Below are 18,245 nucleotides of genomic sequence, written 5' to 3'. Positions count from 1 at the left end.
ATTTATTATTCAATTGAGCTGAAATTCCACATAGCTACATACATAACTTGGGTGACAATGGAATATTAAGATACCATCGAGCTAACACAGGAGGTTCCCATAGGACCTCTGTGATAAAACAACGCAACCTAACTGTATTTTGGTTTGTTAGAATTCTCTCGGTGAGTATTAGTTGCCTGTTGAAAGAAACAGTACGGTAAAAGGTGAAACATTTATCAAAAATGAAATTTTTGACAAAAAACTTTTATATTACAGGACAAAGGGTCTAGCAGGCTAAGGAAGGAGAAGTGGCCCCTGTGACGAATATCGGATTTTAAAAATGTAATTTGTTGGCTATCTTATAATAAAGAAACACGTTAACTTTCAGCCCCCTATCTTGAACCGTCACCGAGATAATATTAAAAACGTCATTTTATGGATACCAATATTAAGATTATTGACAGATAGCGTTACTAATAACGCAGCAGTTCTCAGTTACCAGTTACATCCAATTCGTTTCACGTTTGGACTTCTTGTCAAAATAACTCTACTTCTGTTCAATAGATGGCTTTGCATTGTATGGCATTTGCAACGATATATATCAAATTTCTATTAAAATAAACGACTTTTATAATGACACTTTGTTTAGTCGAAATCGGTGCAGAGTTATAAAAAAAACTGAAAAGTGGGGCTACTAGAAAGGATGATAAAATAAAATTACAGTGACTAGATGATAAAAATGATTTATATTTAGAGTTTAATTATTATATCACAGCAACATTACTCTAGCATCTCCTGTATCTCAATCAAACTTTTCCCCTTGGTCTCGGGCACATAGAACACCGTAAACAAAAACGCACACAAACACGACGCGGCGAACATCCAAAAGACGAAGTGCATGCCGACGACCATCATGTATCCGAAGACGGACGACACGATGAAGCCAATGATCCAGGCGGTCGTGGTTGTCACGGCTGCACCTGTGCTGCGGACGTTGGAGCGGAACATCTCACCGGTTAACGTGCCGGGGATTATCCCGAAACCTGAAAAGGATTAATTTGATTTGAGGATAGGTATAAATATTAACATCTGGAACACCTAGATGCTAAGCGACATATCCGCATGACGCGACCTAACGTATACCCGAACGCAACTCGATTGGACAACTCCACAAAGTTTGTTTTTACGAGCAACGATAGAGCATTTCATAATTCGGACAAGAACTGTTGATGGAGTCGCCATTGCCGGATTCGGCAAGGAAGAAGAAGATAAACATTGGGACAGAAGATATACAAATCGGTAAAGTTTTACAGTAAGCTGGACAAGGTTTGTTTTGTGAGTACTTGGCGAGCATTTTTTTCTAAATATCGTTAAATAGGTAGACAGAAAAGATGTGTTAGTACTAAGTACATTTAATATTAAATGTAAATATTTTTTACTTTTTTATTATGTAACGTAGACATTGTATATACAGATGTCAATCACAATCTACGGACCGGCAATCCAAAGGTGTGTGTTCGAGTCCCACTTTGGCCTGAATAATGTTGTGTTTCTTAAATTTATGTTCTAATGTTTCTTAAATTTATGTCGCAATGTTTAATAGTCCGATTTATTTTAATAACACGATTATATCTAGTGTCCGGAGTAGCGGTGGCAAATTTCACACAGAGGGTAATGGAGTCGTTTTTACAATATTTTTTCTAAGATTGAATAAATAAATAATTCATTTACCTAAAGTACTTAGTATGGTACTCGTAAATTTGAAGTAAGTACTTAAAACTTATTTTTATAATACGATTTCAGGAACACTCAAATGTTATGTCGTAAAAGTTTTGGGTTATTATTCAATTTCTTTTAACAAATCGCTGCCTCAATATTACAGGGTTCTATGTTTCACTTTTATCGAACTGAAATTTGAACATTGTTCTATGACAATGTCACTATTGACATTAAGTCGAATTTCAACTATCTTGAAAATGTAACATAGAACCCTGTAATATTGGGGCCTCTTCAAGGAAGAAGGATCTTTTCAAAAAGGTTTCTAATTTACAATTTTTATGAGACATTATTAACAAACTAATCATTTGACATTGTCAATTTAGATAGCTGCTTCATATCTATATTATCTAAATTATTATTGCATTGGCTAAATATTTAAAACTAAGAGCACTACTTACCACCAAGAATATGAAAAATATCAAGATGAATAACCCATATGAATCAATAATAGATTACTTATAGCAATTATTATGCAGAATTAATTATTTAATCGTTATTCGTTTAATAATAAAAATACTTAGGTGACTCCATTACCTTCTGTGTGAAATTTGCCACCGCTACTCCAGACGCTAATTATATCCTTCCTTTATATCCTTTTAAAATATAATTTTACGTCGGATGTAATAATCTAGCACCCATAGTACAAGTTTTTAAATAAAATATTGGTTCAAGAGAGCTTACCAAAGTCATAAAACATGAAGAATACAATTAAGGTGAAGAGCGGTAGCCAGCCGACAATCTCATCAACTGCATAGTCACGTTCAGCGAAATAGAAGTATGTACCTAGCACCGTCTGAAAATTATCATTTTTGTATCAAATAAAATATAATTACATACTAAGAAAGCGCACTTACAAAATATCAGAAGCAACTAAATCTATATTAATAAATAGAAACTATTGATAAAATTCAAAATTCAAAAATGTATTCTGCAAGTAGGCCTCAAGGGCTCTTTTACAAGTCAATACAACATTTATAGTAACATCATATAGTGACATGAAAAATACATAACAACATTTATAAATACAACAGCCAATACCTGGGTAAACATTACATTATAATAATCTTAAATAATTACTACAATACAATAGAGATGTATAGTCTCTATGGTTAAAGACACATTAAATCTGGAGATGTGAAAGGTCCCCAATGTCAGAGTACTAATACTTACTAATACAATTTGGAGGTGTAAAGTCTCTCCAAGTGTCAAAATAAAATTTATACTAAATAAATAAACCGCGTCTAGACTGTTAAACTAGTAGTCTCATAAACTAATGCCACAGATATTCTAACAATTCAGATAATTTCTGAATTGGTAGTAAGAACAATAAATAAGTTGTTTAGTTGCTATAAGTTACATTGAAAACAACTTTTTAGAACTATTAACAACAAAGTATAAAGATGGAAGGCTAATAAAGTACAAATATCAATAAAATAGGTAAATATCATCAGACTATGAATAATGATATGGATAGAATATTCTTTATTGATACACCTTAGTGAAAGATACAGCTTAAAGAAAAACAATGATTAAAGATAGAGGCTGACAACACGCGGTCTTATCGCTAAAGAGCGATTTCTTTCAGCCAAACGTTGGGTAGCAAGACTACGCTAAAGAAAGAAATTGAATATCTTGCCTTGACAAGAGTACATCTCGTAAAGATATAAATGAATGAACTTACTAAGCTCATACCGCAGACAGCAGTTGATAAAAGCAATAATGTTTTTCTTCCCGACCATTCCACAAACAACGGTGTAAAACAACTAGAAACCAGCTGCGTTACTCCAATAATAATCGTCGCTATATGCGGAGTAACTGATGAACCAGCTAATTCAAATATGCTAGTAGTAAAGAACAACATAGCCACTATACCACTCATTTGTTGGAATATATTTAACATTAATAACATAAATAGAGCTCTTCGGTTCGATCTTATTGAGAATAATTCTTTCCATTCAGCAATATTTCCCTGTTCTGACTTTTCAATTTTTGAGGCTAAAAATTCTTCAATTTCATGGTGTCTTCCAAGGTCTATGAGGATTCTTTTAGCTTCATCTTCTCTATCTACAAAAGTAAGTATAAAGTAAAAGTAAGTAAAGTAAGTAAGCATTATTATATCTCGTTAATTATGTACATCTGCAGGTTACGTTTATTTCAAAATTAATTTTTAACAAGCAGAAACGTCTGCGAACGATGCTATTAAGCTTAGAATAAATTAAAAAGTGGAAAAATTACTGTCCTGGGTGAGACTTGAACTTACGGCATCTGGATCGATACTCCAGCGTTCTGTCATTTGAGCCACCAAGACCTCATCTATAAGCAGCAAATTTTTTCACCATATGGGTCTAGGGGACCCTAGCGACTCTACCGTAAGAACGTTACACTTCTTAGACGGCTACCGGAGTTCCAAGTCATATTGGAAATTAACCAGTAACGATGTGCTACCTATACTAAATAAATTTTTAACAAACAGAAATGTCTGCGAACGATGCTATTAAGCTTAGAATAAATTTAAAAGTGGAAAAATTACTGTCCTGGGTGAGACTTGAACTCACTGCCTCTGGATCGATACTCCAGCGCTCTGCCATCTGAGCCACCAAGACCTGATCCATAAGCAGCAAATTTTTCCACCATAGGGTCTAGGGGAGTGGGGGGGTCGATCCAGAGGCCGCGAGGACAGTAATTTTTCCACTTTTAAATTTACGTTTATTTCAGACTGATAGCACAAACAAATTGTCATTTGTAAGTAATTCCGATCAGTTTATTACAACAAAGTGGTCCCTGTTTTCACCACTTGGGTTGCTTTTTCTATTAAGTTGTTTGTTTGGTAGTGTGTTTTGTAAATTATTATTAATGAATGTGCGTTGGGGTAACTTCGAAAGAGGGATAATTTTGAAGATGGCAAACATCTATAAAACTAGAGGCATTTCATACTTTAGCAATACTTATGCTACTGAAATGCTTTCTAAGGCATCTTGCTTGCTATTGCTACGGTAGAAAGTGCTTCTAGTTTAGTAGACATTTTCAAAATTACTCCGCTTGACGCTCCGCTCCGCTTTGCTTCTTTTCACTTGTGAGTGACGACCAGTCTGGCCTAGTGGGTAGTAACCCTGCCTATGAAGCCAATGTTCCCGGGTTCGAATCCCGGTATTAGTATTTCTATGTATGTAAGTATGTATTTATACCAATAAAAATTCTATTCTATTCTATTCTATATACGTATGTATATCGTCGCCTAGCACCCATAGTACAAGCTTTGCTTAATTTACGCTAGGAGGATCTGTGTAATATTGTCCCCTAATATTTATTTATTTATCACGAAGTTTACCCAATGCACCGCATACTGACCTCTTATCACAGGAAACATCGGAGACTCTGGAATCAGTAACACAGAGCCGACAAACATTAAAGTGAGCCCTAACCCGAGCCATCCCGTGCCTGCATATGAAACGTATGGGCCCACTGAGAATATTATGAGAGTACCCAGAGTACCGGCGATTCCAGTCGCTGTTAGGAGAATTCCTCGGATGTTTTTTGATCTGAAAAAGTATACAAATAATAAGTTTGTAATTTTAGTATTTTTCTTAGGAAAGCCATGGTTAAATTAATTTTTGTGCAGTTTAGTACATAACATTGATTTTTCATTAAAAAAAATTACAACTTACGCCATTTCTCCAATATAAACAATATTGCCAACAGCGATGATGCCAATACCAAAACCCTTGATGATTCTGACGGCAAAGATCATGGCCAGATTACCAGTAAAGATGACGAGGATGAAGGAGAGCGCTGTGATAACTCCGCCGATCAACAAACATGGCTTCCGACCGATGATGTTGGAAAAGTAACCAGAGATGTGGGGGCCTGAAAACGTTAAAAAATACATTAGGACAATGATAAATCTATGTAGAATTAAACTTCAATAAAATTTAAATCAGAAAAAAGTCTTGAAATACACACTTTAATCAATTCTATACATAATACGGCTAAATCTTATACATAAGACAAAACTGACACTAGACAATATACCAAAAAGAAAAAAAGTGGATCACATATTGTGCCCTGTGATACACCTCTTATACTTGGGTGAGAAATATAGGTAGCTGATTTGTCGTTGATCGTTTAAAAAACCTATTGAATTGAAAAATCCTCCAATTGATGTATATTTATTTAATTTCACAGCAATATTTACTTAATTTACTTTTAATATAAAATTCATGGACATAATGTGTCAACCGTCTCAAAGCTTTACAAAAAACAAATGCAAAAGCATATTAAATCATAATTATCTACATCAGGGTTGAAAACTGACCAATAATACATCCAATGTACAGCAGTGAGCCAATCCAAGAGCTTAATGCCGGTGTTATCTCAGTGGAGATAGGAGACTGTTCCGGGTCCTGGAGCTTTGGTATAACCGGGGCTGTCCAGCCCATGCCGAAGCCAACTAGCATCTGGCCGATGTAGACTGAAAAAAAAAAAACGAATAAAGCTTTGCACTGACGACCGGACTGGTCTAGGCCTGTAATAGATACCCCCTATAAGCTGTTGCACGTGATTTAGTTTATGTCACAACGTATGAAGTTTCAAGCCTGAAAAATGTAACCCAATTTTAACTCCCTTTTTCTCGTATTTATATATTTAGATTTTCTAAGTTTCAAGTGTCGCACTAACAAAAGTTTTCGTACCCAATACAAACTTTTAACCCTACTACCTTATAGAGAATGAATTTTCAAAGACGCTGAAACTACTTTTCTTCTATTTTAATTAAATACCTTTTTACGAAGTATGTAATGAAACTTGTACCACATACAAACTTTCACCCCCCCCCCATCCCTTCTTTCTTTGGGTTGAATTTTCCAAAATCGCTTCCGATTGTACACACTACACTAAATGTAATGCAAATTTCAACTTTCTTAGTTCGTTTTGTAGTTCCGGCTCTGCGTTGATGAGTCAATCAGGACACAGACACACGCATTTATATAAAATAAATAAATGATACTCACTTATACCGGCTATCACTAATTGTTTTCTTATATACAACTGCATTTTGAACACAATAAAACACTGAAACACACAATTTATTTAAAATATAAATACACAAGAGCCATTGCAGATATATTAATATAAATCGACTGACTCATTTATAATGCTCGTTATCATTACCACCAAAATACAGACTTATCTTTTTAATGATACCTGATTATTTAGATGCGTGGATTGTGATTGTTAAGTAACAAATTATGTAGATTTTGTGTTCCGTAGAAGCAAAATATCTGAAACCCAATTATGCGTCAAAATTTTGCAAATAATTAATAAAATCAGGCGTTACGTTGCAGGAATTCTCTGGAACTCTTTGGTGTTAATAAAAGTAATAATATTGTAGTTCGTTTTTGGTTTTTGCCAAAATAGGCGTTTTTTGGAAACATGTTTTTCACAGCGTATTAACTTGAAAATATACAACGAAATTGTTAGGTTAGGCATAGAGAAAGTAACTTTTTATATACTGCATCGTTTGTGCATCACATATAATTATATTGCATCATAATGACATCATAGATGTAATCTTGCATCCACAACCACATAATGGTAGAATCCGTTACTAATATTGCATCGATTTAAACAGACCAAAGTGTAAGAATGTCGTTATATTTTCATAGAAATTTTACGAACGAAACGAATACTGTGTTGTGACAAGATATTTCATTATGACATTGTACTCCAAGTTAATTGGACTTTGAAAATTTTTAGTTATTAATTAGACACACAAAATCACCCGTTTTCAAGGGTAATGCGAAATATGAAGATTTTCAGGCACTTTGCTAAATTGTATCCTATTGTATTTCAAATAAAAAATTACGCATCATATGGACAATGTTTTCCGTTAGTATCTTCACAAAGTATATTTTGTATTTAGATGGCTTGGAGTAGAGCTAAAACGTGGTATTTGTGAGGGAATTTATTGGTGGCTTAGTGGTCCGATGGCAGCATTGACATTTTTTGCTACACCTGGTGAAGCGTGAATCAGCTAGATGAATAGTGTTGCGGTTGCATTGAAGCCTTTTCTGCCAGAGGGCCACCCCACACCAGCGTCTTTTGAACGTCAGCGTATAGTCAGCGATATGGCATATGTCGTCGCTGTGCAGTTACGCCAACGTTGCATCGAGTAGTAGCCCTAGAGTTGACTAACTAGACGCCGACGCTCGGGAGACGCTAGTGTGGGGGGTTTCACTTCCGTTTTCGAGTCAGACTTTGTCGTGCCTCACTGCGTCGGATATACCACATCGCCATTCTGGCCCGTTATCTGTATTTATCCGGAAAGATTTCATATCCTGTTTTACACGTGTACATTTCGTGTTGCAGAATGTCAAAACCTAACCATCTAATATGCTTCAAGCAATGGACGGCTGAAATGGTGATGAACATTATAAGCAGTGCGATTAACCTGAAGTACTGCTATAAAGACACTCACTGTAAACGAATGGTAAGGATTCTGTCATCCACATCTCTAATTGACCCACACGTTCACTCTTAAGATCAGAGGCGTAGCGTGGAGTAATCTAGCCGTAGGCGAAGTCGCATCTGCGAAGCCATTATCTTTCAATGTATAATAAAAAGGATTAGCTTCTGTGAGGCCTCCTAAAGTGCGAGGTCGAGGACGAGGGGCCGGGCAGCTTCGCCTACGCCTAGCTAAGCCACTCTTCTAATTAGGTGGGTCCACACAGAGCGAGCATACGCGCGAGGCAATTTCCTCGCACACAAAACGGCCAGCGTAGACGTGCCTCGGCCGAGGCGGCGCGCTCGGGCGAGAAAAACGCAAAAAGCATCTATATCGTGATAGGGGTAAGGTTCAAATCTATGTTATAATATGAGCGTTAATATATTGAGGTTGTCTATCGTCCTACCATCCGGTCCAAATTTGGATGGACAATTTACGAATGATTTCATTCATAACTTGTCCTCGCACTTTTGAACCCTACTGTACGTAGATTTAAAGATACAGCCGCTTTCTAAGTGATAGGGGTAAGGTTCAAATCTATGTTATAATATGAGCGTTAATATATTGAGGTTGTCTATCGTCCTACCATCCGGTCCAAATTTGGATGGACAATTTACGAATGATTTCATTCATAACTTGTCCTCGCACTTTTGAACCCTACTGTACGTAGATTTAAAGATACAGCCGCTTTCTAAATGACATTGCTGCTTTGCCACGCGCCCAATCCGGGAGCCCACCGCGCGCGCTATAAAAGAAACGAAGGCTTTTGTTTAACAGAAAATCATTTGTGAAAATTCATACTCCTCCCCCTCCGCTTTATGCCTATAAGAGTGTGCGAAGGGGAGGCCCTTAAGGTTACCCTTTTACTGACGCATATATTTTTTTTTATACTACGTCGGTCGCAAACAAGCATACGGCCCGCCTGATGGTAAGCAGTCTCCGTAGCCTATGTACGCCTGCAACTCCAGCCGACCCTAAACCCCCCCCCCCCCCTCGTTGAGCTCTGGCAACCTTTCTCGTTTTTTCTGTAAGGTGGAGCTCAGTTGGACTCTAGTCTAGATCTGGAATGACAAGCATGCAATGGATATGCATATTACCAACTTCTGTTTTTTCCAGAACGTTCTCCAAGATTGCAAGATAATGGTTCTGCAGGAGGTGAATGAGCCCGTGCTGAACATGGCGGTATCGAAAGCCGCGACTTTGCTGGGAGCGTATGATTGTAGCATTATTGATCATGTTATTTGGAACCAAGACTACAATGGCAGGTAAATATTTGTAGATATGATATAGGTATGAAGACATAAATTCAAAGATAAGTTGGCAGCGATTTTCATAGCCCAGACAGTGTTATTCTAAATGTCAAACATGAAATTATGACATTATACATATATTATATTATAAACAATAGGGTTGTTTCAAATTTTTTGAAACGCTTGTATTACGTTCTAAAAGTTACGTTAACTAAAAGTTGGCCTAAAATTCAACTTTTATACTAAAAACGGCTTTAAATATGTTAAATTAACAAAATATACTTTGACAGATGCTTTCGCGCCCAAAACCCTTTTTGAAAATTGTGTGACGTCACAGTTTACGGTTTGACACATAACTACATATACACGTAGAAGAGACGAACTGTCAACTGAAATTTGTCATTTGTTGTTTATCGCCTTTAACTGTCAACAGTGTCAATCCGAGAGTTGTGACGTCATCAGAATCTTCAAAGACGTTTCGAGTTTGGTCACGTGACGTGTGCCAAAAGATATTTTAAATTCAATATTTACAAAAATATATCATTACAGGTCCCCTAAAAGTAGTTTAATATGTTCTTATAATCCAAGAGAATTTATTGGGATACAATAGGGTTGTTTCCATCTACAAATCTTAGGGCAGAATTGTATCCCAGTTGACAGTTAGGCGATAAACAACAAATGACAAATGTCAGTTGACAGTTCGTATCTTCTACGTGTCTTATCCAACCTCGACATTGGCAGAATCATCAACACCTTGATGGCGCCATAACACGAAAAATTGATTGACGTGTGTATGTAGTTATGTGTCAAACCGTAAACTGTGACGTCACACAATTTTCAAAGTGCCTTTTGGGCGCGAAAGCATCTGTCAAAATCTATTTTGTTAATTTAACATATTTAAAGCCGTTTTTAGTATAAAAGTTGAATTTTAGGGCAACTTTTAGTTAATATAGAACGTAATACAAGCGTTTCAAAAAATTGGAAACAACCCTATTCTGCCCTAAGATTTGTAGATGGAAACAACCCTATTGTCTATCAAATCCATGTGCGTGACACCGCTGTACTGGCAACATTCTTATTGCCCGTAAGGCCCGTCCTTAGATATAGGTATTTCAATGCCCCTAAAGCTAGCTATAATGATATGACTAAAATTCACATCACATCTCTATTATTAGGAAGTCTTAGTATAAGCACGCAAGTAAATTAATTTGAAAAAATGGCGAAAGTTAAAATTAATATTAATTGGGAGTATTCCCTATGTTACAAAACCTTTTTTAGTATTTTTTCATACATGGCGGACGCAATATTCGTGGCGACGTCGACGCATCACTGCATCCAACGCTTTGCAAACCAAGCTACAGTGCCAGTCATGTGCATGAGATCTAGGACTCATGCCAGCATCCAAGCGCTTTCTACTATCATGGCTATTATTGTACGTTTTATATTCCGTTTTACCATTATTACGCTGTAATCATGATATATTTGCATCACATTCGATGCGGATCCGCATGCCGCTGCGGTGTGCAGTCGAGACAAGTCCACGCATGGTTGCATTCAATGCTTTGCGAACCAAGCTACAATGCCAATCACGTGCATGAGATCCAGGACTCATGCCAGCATCCAAGCTCTCTCCACTATCATGGCTATTATTGTAAGTTTTCCATTTCGTTTTACCTTTATTACGCTATGATCGCTACATATTTACATCACATTTGGTGCGGATCCGCACGCCGCTGCGGTGTGCGGTGGAGACACGTCCACCCATCACTGCATTCAACGCTTTGCAAACCAGAGATCCAGGAGCCATGCCAGAATCGAAGCTCTTTCCACTATAATGGCTATTATTGCAAGTTTCCCATTTCGTGTTATGTAATGTACTTATAGTTTATATAGTTTTCAGTTTTTTATTTAATTTAATTGGAATTTACAAGTGCAGCGGCGTCGTATGATGGTCCATAAACCAGTTTTTTCAATACTTTTGGTTGAGTTAGTTTTCACCGTATTTTTATATCTTAAATATTACATTTCTTTGTAAACCTTCAAAAGATGTCTACAAACATTTTACGTGACGTATCAGGAAATCTGATAACCGCGTAAATAAAATAAAACAGCGCCTGCAAAATTGTTCACTCCAACGTTTACCACTGCGTTCATTATTAATGTTCACAATTCAGGCGTTATATTTCTCATCGCCATTTAACACGGTCTTATGTTTATTGGTCTGCGCTAGTAATATATTAATCCCTTTATGACAATTATAATATTAAACTCTATCGACAGCTATTCAAAGTATTAGCCCTTTATAAGGCATATGGTGTCAGAAATTAACTAAATTAAACCCTATCACTATCAAGCAAAGTTCAAAATTATGTGGGAAATTCCCTCTGCATTTAGGGTTGCCATCCGTCCGCGTTTCCTCGGATTTGTCCTAGTTTTGAGGGCATCCGGGGAGCGTCCGGGGGGGGGGGGGGGCTTCATTTGTAGTCCGGGTTTAAAAATTTAAAGTCTTAGGCCGCCCGCGACACACACACAACCTGTTTAAAAAACCTGTTTACATGTCCGAGTTCTGGACTCTAAAATCCGGGGTTTTCACGCGTCTTGTCCTGGTTTCCAAATTTTAAAGATGGCAACCCTATCTGCATTACGAGTATCAATGAAGGCTTTAAGTTCAAATTTAAACAAATAGTTTTGTATGATATGCAATAAAGGGTTAACTAACCCAGTTAGTTAACCTTTACAAAAAGTTTGTTAAGTACTTAAGTTGGTACCTAAGGGCACTAAGGGTTATAAACAACTACTAGATAATACTGCTCTGTACTAAATAACAACCGATTTCAGGAAGAATTTGGTGAGATGAGATGTCTAAACATTGGGTTCATAGGACCGCCACACCCTGTGTTAAATTCGTATCTGCTGCTCTGTCCTATGCTGGGAGCCAATATCAAGTTTTGCTGCTGCTGTCCAGTAAGCAATTTTTATACTTCTTATAAGAATGTGTAAGTCCTATATAAACCCCTTTATTTTACACATCACGCCTATTTCCCGGAGGGGTATGCAGAGACCACGGATTTCCACTTACTACGATCCTGACATACCTCTTTCGCTTCCTTCACTTTCATAACACTCCTTATACACGCTCGTCGGTTTAGGGTGCTCCTGGCCTTTCTTCAGGATTTCCCCGATTTGATCAGAGAAAGTCCGCCGAGGTCTACCCCTCAGCTCCCTCTTCTGCTTCTCCCTTATACACTCCTATATATCCTTCCTGCCCTTTATTTTTTCCGGTTGTATCCTAAGGAAGGTAGGAATACGGACACACGGCGGCTTTCTGCAGCGATTCTTGTGCAAAGTATGATAATTGAGCTTTTTCTAAAAAAATATTGAAGACCTGATTCTTCTTTCAACTCAGAATAACTGTAGGTAAAAACTTAAGTAAGTCACCTGTTGTATGTAGTTGTGACGTGTTCGAATAGACATTTGTTTTGTTTGTGTGTGTCTTTTAAACATGTATTGTCTATTCGAACACGTCACAACTACATACAACAGGTGACTTACTTAAGTTTTTTACCTATACTATATTTAATCCTGATGCTAAAAAAATGTCCCAATTTTTTTATGAAAATTGTATTTTCCACTACGTCACGCACAAGCAAACAATTTTTCTCACTAAAACGTGGCGTAATGGAACGGACATATGGGACATCTTTTTTTAATGGGAGGATGGAGAATACTGTCGATTCTGAGTATAATGAGCCCAAGAATGTCCATATTTGTAAGAATCAGGTTTTCAATATTTATTTTAGAAAACGTCCAATTACGTGTTACATACACTAATTGCCGTAGCAAAGGTGTTAACTGAGGGCCTACCGCAAACCACGTTCGACGTGTTGCCTCCCTGTCACGCTTACGTACGAATTTACTAGTGCGGTGCGACAGAGAGGCAAGACGTCGAACGTGGTTCGCGGTAGGCCCTCTGTTTTAAAAAAGCTTAAGTTTTTATTTACAATTTTACAGAAGTGTCCAGTAACGCCACTCCTCTACAAAGCAAGCAAAGAACTCAAAGACACGACCCACACCGATGTGACCACGTGTAAAGAAAAATGTGAAGTGTTAAAAGAGACTGATGTCGTTATCGCCGGCCCTACTACTGAAAAAAAGGAGAAGATCCAATATTTTACCTTTACTGTAAAAGTAAGTTCTTGTTATTATTTTAAGTCTACCACGAAGGTAAAATACAAAGACACCTAAATTTTGAAAAAATATAGCAGCCGCAACTTTACAAGTTGGAATAGATAGCGTTGTAAGCGCGCCGTACGTTTTGTGATGGTAACTGGAATTTCAAAGGGCCTCCGCGCTAGCTGACGCGGACGCCCGTCGCGTGCGCTCGCTCGCGGGTCCTGGGCGGCTACCGGGAAAATCGTAATTCGTCAATTGCGGGCATTTTTCTCTGTCACTCTAATTACGTCTTAGTGAGAGTAAAAGAGAAAGATCCCCGCAATTTGCGAATTTCGGTTTTCGCGGTAGGCCCCCTGCTCCCAGGCCAAATCGCACGCGCCCGCGCCAGTTACCGCTGTTCATACAATTTCTTATTAGACGGGGCGTCCGTTCCGGATAATCCGGGTCAGCTAACGGAGGCCCAAAGGATCTTATATTTTTAAAATAGCTTGGGTACAGTGACAACTGTCATTTCCATACAATTGAATTGAGATGATATCTGTCATCGTACGCAAGCTGTTTAAAAAATACTATAATATCAGTATCAGTAACTTCCCTAGTTACAGTCAACCCAAGATAAGTTGGCAGCGATTTTGATAGCCCAGACAGTGCAAGTGTTACTCTAAACGTCAAACAGCTATGAAATTGTGAGGTTTACTTAACACTTGCACAACAAAATTGCTGCCAATTTAGCTTTGTCTGATTCTACCACATTATTATATGCACTTGCCGCTATCTACTCCAGCGGTGGCAGCATGGTTCCATTTTTATCATTTGTCACTATGTCTGTCACTTTCGCACTCACATACAATACAATACAAATAATCTTTATTGCGCACCTCAATACAGAAACAGTACAAATAATACAACACATAAAGAAGAGGTAAACAACAGGCGGTCTTATCGCTAAAAAGCGATCTCTTCCATACAACCTTTAGGTAGCGGAATTAAAAAAAAAATGTTATGTCAGTAGGTGTTCCAGATGCAATAAAAGAAGTCCAGCACAGAATAAACACAAAACATAACAATATATCATATACAAGTATACATAAAAAAGATATATAAATACATATACTTGTTAGAATGTGACAGACACGGTGACAAATGATAAAGAGCCTACATTCTTAGCCCTAAACCTGTATATTAACTACTAAAAATTATGTTTGACTGGTAGAGAATGCCTTCTGGCATTAAGTCTGCCATTTGTACTTTCATATTTTGTACAATAATGTTAAATAAATAAAAACTATAATATGCTTATAATGCTTAGTGTAAGGCCTGAGTGGACGCTCGAGTTGTGCGTGCAGCGGGGCGGGGCGTGCGTCGTGCATGTTAAACAAATGCAAACGTATACGCTGCTCACATCATTTGTGAGCCCGACGCCACGCTGCACGCCTCGCCGAACGCTCCGCTTCGAGCGTCCACTCAGGCCTTAACACTTAGCCATCATATTGCTTTCATTTACCTGTCATAATGTCTACGACTTCGTTTACCTCATGGTGTCATTATAAGATTTATATTTGCTATTTTGTTCCAAGGATGTTAGCTTGTGCGTAATATTTTCAAATGCCAAAAGGCAAAATTCCTAAATATAGTGGATAAACCAAAATAATAGCTAATAAAATGGTTTCAGGATATTCAATGTGGTTGCAGACCACACTGGATTTTCTTCCACACTTGTCCGAGAGGCGCTGAAGTGATGGATGACCTCTTCTACCATGAAAATACACGGACATTCAAATGTTTTGAGAACATGCAGTTTATAGCTGCTGCTCTGATGGCAAATGGTGTCAAAGGGCATATATTTTAGACTGCTTTGACATGTTGGGAATGTAACAGTCGCGGAGTATCAAATTTATGAGAAAAAATTAAGTGAACTGTGTTATAAGTAGTGGACTAATTAATATATTTTTCAATAAAATTGGAAAATTATTTGTAACTTAATTTTATTATCAAACCATATATGTATATATTTCCTACTGATGATGAAAAAATTGGCATTTTCATGTTTTAAATTGTGATCAAAATAATATATTTATTAAATCAATTTTGAAATTATTTATAACTTCATTTTATTCTCCAACAATATATTTCCCGTCACTAATGATGAAAGAATGGTCATTTTCATTACATTTGTTGATGATTGTCAGCAAAACAAAATGTCATGACAAATTTCACAAAATAGGAACTAAGTGGTAAAGAACTAAAAGACCCTCAGGCCCTGGGCTCGGTCTGGTTCCTTCCCTTCACAGCGGTACAATGAAGCTGAATGAATTGAATGAACAACAAATGGAGTTAACATAAAAATGCCCATACAAAAAAAGTTTGTGCCTACTATTTGTTCAATAAAAGTCCAGTTGAGATTATTTTTTTTACTAAATTAACAATTATCTATTGAATTACTACAAAACTTATATTACATTATTGATAATGATTGTTCATAAAATACAAAGGTCTGAAATAAGAAATATTTTACAGAGTTTTTTTTACACATAGTTTTACCTACTTTTAGACATCCATAATTTATGCAATATGTTAAAACGGGTCACTCACATATTTTAAGTTGAGTCTGTGCCGGTCTGTCAACGCAAACTCCTGATGACACTTGAAAAGCAAGTTCCGTACGGAGTGAAACATGTCGAGCGTTTTCAACTTAAAATATGTGAGTGCCCCATTGTAACATATTTAACATGTCTTTGTCACACTGAAGTTTTGTTATTAAATTCCATAATTTATTCATTTTTTTAATCATAGTAGTCCCTTGTTTCAAATATGAATAAGCATTATCAACACATGTCCATCACATTCCTAAACTAATTCGCCGGATTCTTGTACTTCCCTCTCATAAATTTAGGCAATGTTACTACACCGGAGCAGGGAACTTGTCCGTAGTTCTCACACATACATGCTCGCTCACAACCAACACCGAAGTTCGCCGGGTTATCCTTCTTCTCCGCAGCCACCGCCTCCGCTTCCAACACGTCTTTACTCTTCCCAACAGTATTCAATAAGTGCTCTAATACATCTTCCTTTGACTTATTATCAATATCTATCAAAACTTGCCGACCATCTTCAAAGTAACACTTAATGAATGGTGAGGGCGTCAGATTCTTCAGCGTCGCGACCTGCACGTTCGGATTCTTGTACTGTATCTGAGGCAAATACCAGAACACGAAATCCTTTGCACCAGCGTTATTCTGCCCCGCAATGTTATAGGCGACAGAAAATATTTTGATTTTGTCTTTCAACACGAGTCTTCCAGCGTTTAGATAGTTTAATGTGCGACGAATCGGCGCTCTTCCTTTCATGAACGGCATTTTGATAGTTTGTTTTAACTTTTTGATGCCGAATTATTGTATTTTCTTCGGATTATCTAACCTCAAAATGTGGGATATAGAATAGAATATAAATACTGTCACTGTCAATGTCACGTTACTGACACATTGCTAGCAGTTGCGTTTCGTTATCCCAAAATAAATTGTACACTTAAAATGGCTTACAGATATAGCAATTTCACATCTAGGCGAAATTTGTTGAGACGCAGTAGTCATGGATAAAATATTAGCAAAATAGGGTCGTTTCCAATTTTACATTTTACGTTCTATATTAAATAAAAGTTGCCCTAAAATTCAACTTTTATACTAAAAACGGCTTTAAATATGTTAATATAACAAAATATATTTTGACAGATGCTTTCGCGCCCAAAACGCTCTTTGAAAATTGTGTGACGTCACAGTTTACGGTTTGAACTAGAACAGAAGATACGAACTGTCAACTGACATTTGTCATTTGTTGTTTATCGCCTAACTGTCAACAGTGTCAGTCCGAGAGTTGTGACGTCATCAGAATCTTCAATGACGTTTCGAGTTTGGTCACGTGACGTGTGCCAATTCATAAGGCATTTCGCTAGTAATTATTCATGCGCGTGAGATGCCTGAGCGTTTGAGGTCCATGTCTCGATTAATATTATTAGTCCACGGATTGTCAAGTCATTTCCATGACAACACACTTTAGTATTTTATACAATCGTGATATAATAGAGAGCTTTTCAGTCGAGTACCGTGTTTTGGAAACGGAACTTGCTGAGTTGTCTAAGTACGAGATGAAAAAGCTTGATTATATCACTATTGTATACAATAGGTACTTTTTCTACGAGTCCCCCATGAGCCCCGATGCAAGCCATGCCGCATGCCGCATGTGGCTCCCATGAGCTGTGGCAAAATGCCGGGACAACGCGAGAAAGAAGGAGGAGGCTTTTTCTACGAGTCAATAATAATACTTACGCCCGTCCCCCGTTCTAATTTTTTTAGTTGATTACAGTGTATGAATATGAAACCCAAATCGAAACGAATATTATAGTTGAGTTGGGTGCCCATACATGAAAAGTACGCATTATAGTTTGGTATACGAAATCTAAATTCAACTATTACAGTCGACGAGTAGAAAAATAATATTAGAGTGCGAGCTGTATACCGTTGCAGAAACGGACCCTTGATGACAAGACTCAAGGTCTTATCAAAATAAAA

The 18,245-nt window shown here is 37.2% G+C and overlaps 3 protein-coding genes across 3 annotated transcripts; 1 reads left to right on the top strand and 2 right to left on the bottom strand.

The window, feature by feature from the left end:
- Positions 1 to 706: 706 nt before the first annotated feature.
- Positions 707 to 10,904, bottom strand: LOC133529576 (facilitated trehalose transporter Tret1-like). Its single transcript, XM_061867320.1, has 9 exons — positions 10,777 to 10,904; positions 6,958 to 7,034; positions 6,765 to 6,825; positions 6,071 to 6,226; positions 5,424 to 5,622; positions 5,107 to 5,297; positions 3,440 to 3,822; positions 2,440 to 2,551; positions 707 to 1,022 (listed from the first exon to the last, which is right to left on the bottom strand). Exons 3-9 carry the CDS (start codon positions 6,805 to 6,807, stop codon positions 760 to 762), a joined length of 1,347 nt encoding a protein of 448 aa, XP_061723304.1. The 5' UTR covers positions 6,808 to 6,825; positions 6,958 to 7,034; positions 10,777 to 10,904; the 3' UTR covers positions 707 to 759.
- On the top strand, positions 7,150 to 15,768 carry LOC133529577 (ornithine transcarbamylase, mitochondrial-like). Its single transcript, XM_061867321.1, has 7 exons — positions 7,150 to 7,641; positions 8,122 to 8,242; positions 9,374 to 9,522; positions 10,786 to 10,939; positions 12,346 to 12,471; positions 13,519 to 13,695; positions 15,353 to 15,768. The coding sequence occupies exons 1-7, from the start codon at positions 7,550 to 7,552 to the stop codon at positions 15,527 to 15,529; spliced, it is 996 nt and encodes a 331-aa protein (XP_061723305.1). The 5' UTR covers positions 7,150 to 7,549; the 3' UTR covers positions 15,530 to 15,768.
- A 308-nt stretch (positions 15,769 to 16,076) lies between these two features.
- On the bottom strand, positions 16,077 to 17,150 carry LOC133529578 (small ribosomal subunit protein mS25). The gene has a single exon (XM_061867322.1). The coding sequence runs from the start codon at positions 17,034 to 17,036 to the stop codon at positions 16,533 to 16,535; it is 504 nt and encodes a 167-aa protein (XP_061723306.1). The 5' UTR covers positions 17,037 to 17,150; the 3' UTR covers positions 16,077 to 16,532.
- Between the last annotated feature and the right edge of the window lie 1,095 nt (positions 17,151 to 18,245).

Source organism: Cydia pomonella, chromosome 21 (genome assembly GCF_033807575.1).
Source record: "Cydia pomonella isolate Wapato2018A chromosome 21, ilCydPomo1, whole genome shotgun sequence".
NCBI lineage: Eukaryota > Metazoa > Arthropoda > Insecta > Lepidoptera > Tortricidae > Cydia > Cydia pomonella.
The sequence above is the reverse complement of the archived record's forward strand: the minus strand, read 5'-3'. Positions and strand labels throughout refer to the sequence as shown.

Excerpts from the sequence above, each read along its gene's own strand:
- LOC133529576 (XM_061867320.1), bottom strand. The coding sequence starts at position 6,807 with ATGCAGTTGTATATAAGAAAACAATTAGTGATAGCCGGTATAA. Across the intron at positions 5,623-6,070 it reads GTACATTGGATGTATTATTG|GCCCCCACATCTCTGGTTAC; the intron begins GTCAGTTTTCAA and ends TAACGTTTTCAG. Across the intron at positions 5,298-5,423 it reads GTTTATATTGGAGAAATGGC|ATCAAAAAACATCCGAGGAA; the intron begins GTAAGTTGTAAT and ends ATACTTTTTCAG.
- LOC133529577 (XM_061867321.1), top strand. The coding sequence starts at position 7,550 with ATGCGAAATATGAAGATTTTCAGGCACTTTGCTAAATTGTATCCTATT. Across the intron at positions 9,523-10,785 it reads AACCAAGACTACAATGGCAG|TATTTTTTCATACATGGCGG; the intron begins GTAAATATTTGT and ends AACCTTTTTTAG. Across the intron at positions 10,940-12,345 it reads CTACTATCATGGCTATTATT|GAAGAATTTGGTGAGATGAG; the intron begins GTACGTTTTATA and ends AACCGATTTCAG.
- LOC133529578 (XM_061867322.1), bottom strand. The coding sequence starts at position 17,036 with ATGCCGTTCATGAAAGGAAGAGCGCCGATTCGTCGCACATTAAACTAT.